Source organism: Piliocolobus tephrosceles, unplaced genomic scaffold (assembly GCF_002776525.5).
Source record: "Piliocolobus tephrosceles isolate RC106 unplaced genomic scaffold, ASM277652v3 unscaffolded_3319, whole genome shotgun sequence".
Lineage (NCBI taxonomy): Eukaryota > Metazoa > Chordata > Mammalia > Primates > Cercopithecidae > Piliocolobus > Piliocolobus tephrosceles.
The window spans coordinates 1-3,044 of NW_022316743.1; the positions used below are offsets into that span (position 1 = coordinate 1).

General features: G+C 60.7%; 1 protein-coding gene across 1 annotated transcript; it reads right to left on the reverse strand.

Annotated features, from left to right (window-relative positions):
* Window positions 1–106: 106 nt before the first annotated feature.
* On the reverse strand, window positions 107–2,680 carry LOC111531964 (potassium/sodium hyperpolarization-activated cyclic nucleotide-gated channel 2-like; the record flags this gene model as incomplete). The annotated part of the gene is made up of 2 exons (XM_023199243.2): window positions 107–325; window positions 2,519–2,680. Coding segments are annotated over 2 exons (381 nt in total), but the record flags the coding sequence as incomplete, so codon positions are not given.
* Window positions 2,681–3,044: the final 364 nt, after the last annotated feature.

Genomic DNA, 3,044 nt, shown 5'->3' on the forward strand with positions numbered 1-3,044 from the left:
ACCCCAGGGCCGGGCCCGCCTCCCCCATCAGACCCCAGGGCCGGGCCTGCCTCCCCCATCAGACCCCAGGGCCGGGCCTGCCTCCCCAGACCCGCCTTCCTCAGACCTTCTCCTGGTACTGGCGCCGCGAGGAGTCCAGCGACTGGATGAGGGCAGTGGCGTGGCCGATGAACATGGCGTAGCAGGTGGCGCCCACGATCATGCTAAGCATGGTCAGCCAGATGTCCGTCATGCTCTCGGGCGCCTGCCGGCCGTACCCAATGCACAGCATGTGGCTCATGGCCTTGAAGAGCGCGAAGGAGTACAGTTCGCTCCACGAGTGGTTCTGCAAGGCCAGCAGGAGGGGTGGTGGTGGGCAGGTGCTCACGCCGCGGGAGGCCCTGGTCCTCAAGGGCCCACCGCCCGTCCTCCCCCAGCCACTGGAGGTGATGAGCTCCCCATGCTCAGAGGTAACCAAGAGAAAGGAGACCCAGGTAGATGACATGGTTTGCACCCTTGTCACGATGAGTCGGCAGTAGGGCCAGGGCTGATGCTGCCTGCCCACTTCACTCCTGGGGAAACTGAGACCTCAAAGGCAAGAGTCCGGACCCCGACTTTTGCAGCCTCTGAGACCAGAACATCTGTGAGGTCAAGAGGGGGCGAAAGTTCCAGGGAGCACCTGGGCCAGAGCAGAGGGGCAGGGCGGGCAGACACACCAGGCCGGCCCAGGAGGTCCTGTCCCACCAAGTCCTCAGTTGACCCGGCCGGGAAAGGGGGGCCGCGGGGCTCTGTTCAGGAAATGGGACCACATGCGCGGGCGGCAGCCAGACAATGGGCTGCCTCAGCCCGGGCAGCTGTGCCAGGCTCTGGGGAGGGGCACTGGTGGGTTTTCCCTCTGTAGCTGCTGACCCCATCGATGCCCACCTGCTCTGTATCCAAACCAGACCAGATACATCCCAAGTCCTATATGCGCCGGAAGCTGGGGCCCAGCACTCCCCAGGCGGGGACAAAGGCTGGCTGGGGCACTAACCTGACTGTAACGCCCAAGGGCTCCCGTAACTGACCTTTCTCAACAGTCAGCACATCTCAGCCAGGAAGCAAGGGGTATCTGGGACTGCCTTCATTTATTATTCCTTTTTTTTTCCCCCTAGATGGAGTTTCGCTCTTGTAGCCCAGGCGGGAGCGCCGTGGCGCAATCTCGGCTCACTGCAGCCTCCACTTCCCGGGTTCAAGCGATTCTCCTGCCTCAGCCTCCCAAGTAGCTGGGATTACAGGTGCCTGCCACCACGCCCAGCTAATTTTTGTATTTTTAGTAGAGGCAGGGTTTCTGCATGTTGGCCAGGCTGGTCTCAGACTCCTGACCTCAGGTGATCCACCTGCCTCGGCCTCCCAAAGTGCTGGGATTATAGCCGTGAACCACCGTGCCTGGCCCATTTATTGTTTCTTTGGCCTGTGATACCACTTTCCCATTTCAGGGCTATGATGTAAACTGTTCTTTAGTTGTCAGAGATCAGGTGTTGCTCTGTGGCCCAGGCTGGAGTGCAGCGGTGCAATCCTGGCCGACTGCAGCCTAAACTTCTGGGCTCAAGGGATCCCACCCCTTCAGCCTCCTGAGGAGCTGAGACCACAAGTGACCACCACCATACCCAGTTCTTCAATTGTTCTTTGAATTAAATGTATGTAAATTAGGCCAGGCGCAGTGGCTCACCACTGTAATCCCAGCACTCTGGGAGGCCGAGGCAGGTGGATCACCTGAGGTCAGGGGTTTGAGACCAGCCTGGCCAACATGGCAAGACCCTGTCTCTACTTAAAGTACAAAAATTACCCAGGCGTGGTGGCAGGTGCCTGTAGTCCCAGCTACTCGGGAGGCTGAGGCGAGAGAATCGCTTGAACCCCAGGAGGCGCAGGTTGCGGTGAGCAGAGATCACACCACTGCGCTCCAGCCTGGGCGACAGAGTGAAACTCAGTCTCAAAAAGAATAAGCAAATAATAATAATAAATGTAGGTAAATTAAAAAAGGAAATCCACTGGAAAAAGCACTAAGCAGATGTCTGGGTGACAGAACTCATCATAGTCATACTTGGCTTCTCTCCATGGATGATCCCAGGCCGGAAAGGCTCCAAGTGGCTGTTTCAGCCCCCAGGGGCGCTAATGGGTCAACACCAGGGCTGCAGTTCTGGGTCCCCCTTTGTAAAGAGGCCTGAGTCCTCCCCTGTGTAAGGGGGTCTTGTCCCCACCTCTGAAGGGCCTGTGTCTTTCCCTCTGAAAGGGAGCCTGGGTCCCCACCTCGGTAAGGGCCTGTGTCCTCTCCTCCATAAGGGTGGGGTCTTGTCTCCACCTCTGAAGGGCTTGGGTCCACCCCTCTGTTAGGGGGATAAGGGGGCCTGGGTCCCTCCCTCTGTGTGGGAGTCCGGGTCCCCCCTCTGTAAGGGGGATAAGGGGGCCTGGGTTCCTCCCTCTGTGTGGGAGCCTGGGTCCCCCCTCTGTAAGGGGGATAAGGAGGCCGGGGTCCCCCCTCCGTCAGGCCCGCGGTGCTCACCACCATGCCGTTGATGGACACCCAGCAGTTGCGTGGAAAGTCCTGCAGCATGGGCACCAGGAACTGCAGGCAGCCGTCCCAGTGGCAGAGCAGCAGCATCATGCTGATGAGGTTGCAGATACGCATCACCGCGCTGGCCAGGTCATAGGTCATGTGGAAGATCTGCAGGAAGGCGCCGTGAGCCCCCCACCCGCTGCCCCGCCGGCTCCCACCTCAGAGCCCCAGTCCGGTGCGCCCCCACTGCGGGAGCTCCTGACCCCGCCCTGAAATCCACAGCTCTGCCTCAGGCCCCCTGCCCCAGGACTCCACCCCAGGACCCCTGCCCTCCAAACCCACAGAACCCACCCCAGGAACCCCACCCAAATCCATGGCCACATCCCAGGACCCCCACCCCACCCTGCAGCCCCACCCAAAAATCCATGGCCCCGCCCCAGGATCCCTGCCCCCAAGTCCACAGTCGCCGCCCCAGGACCCCTGCCCCCAAGTCCACAGCCACCACCCCAGGACCCCTGACCCCAAATCCACA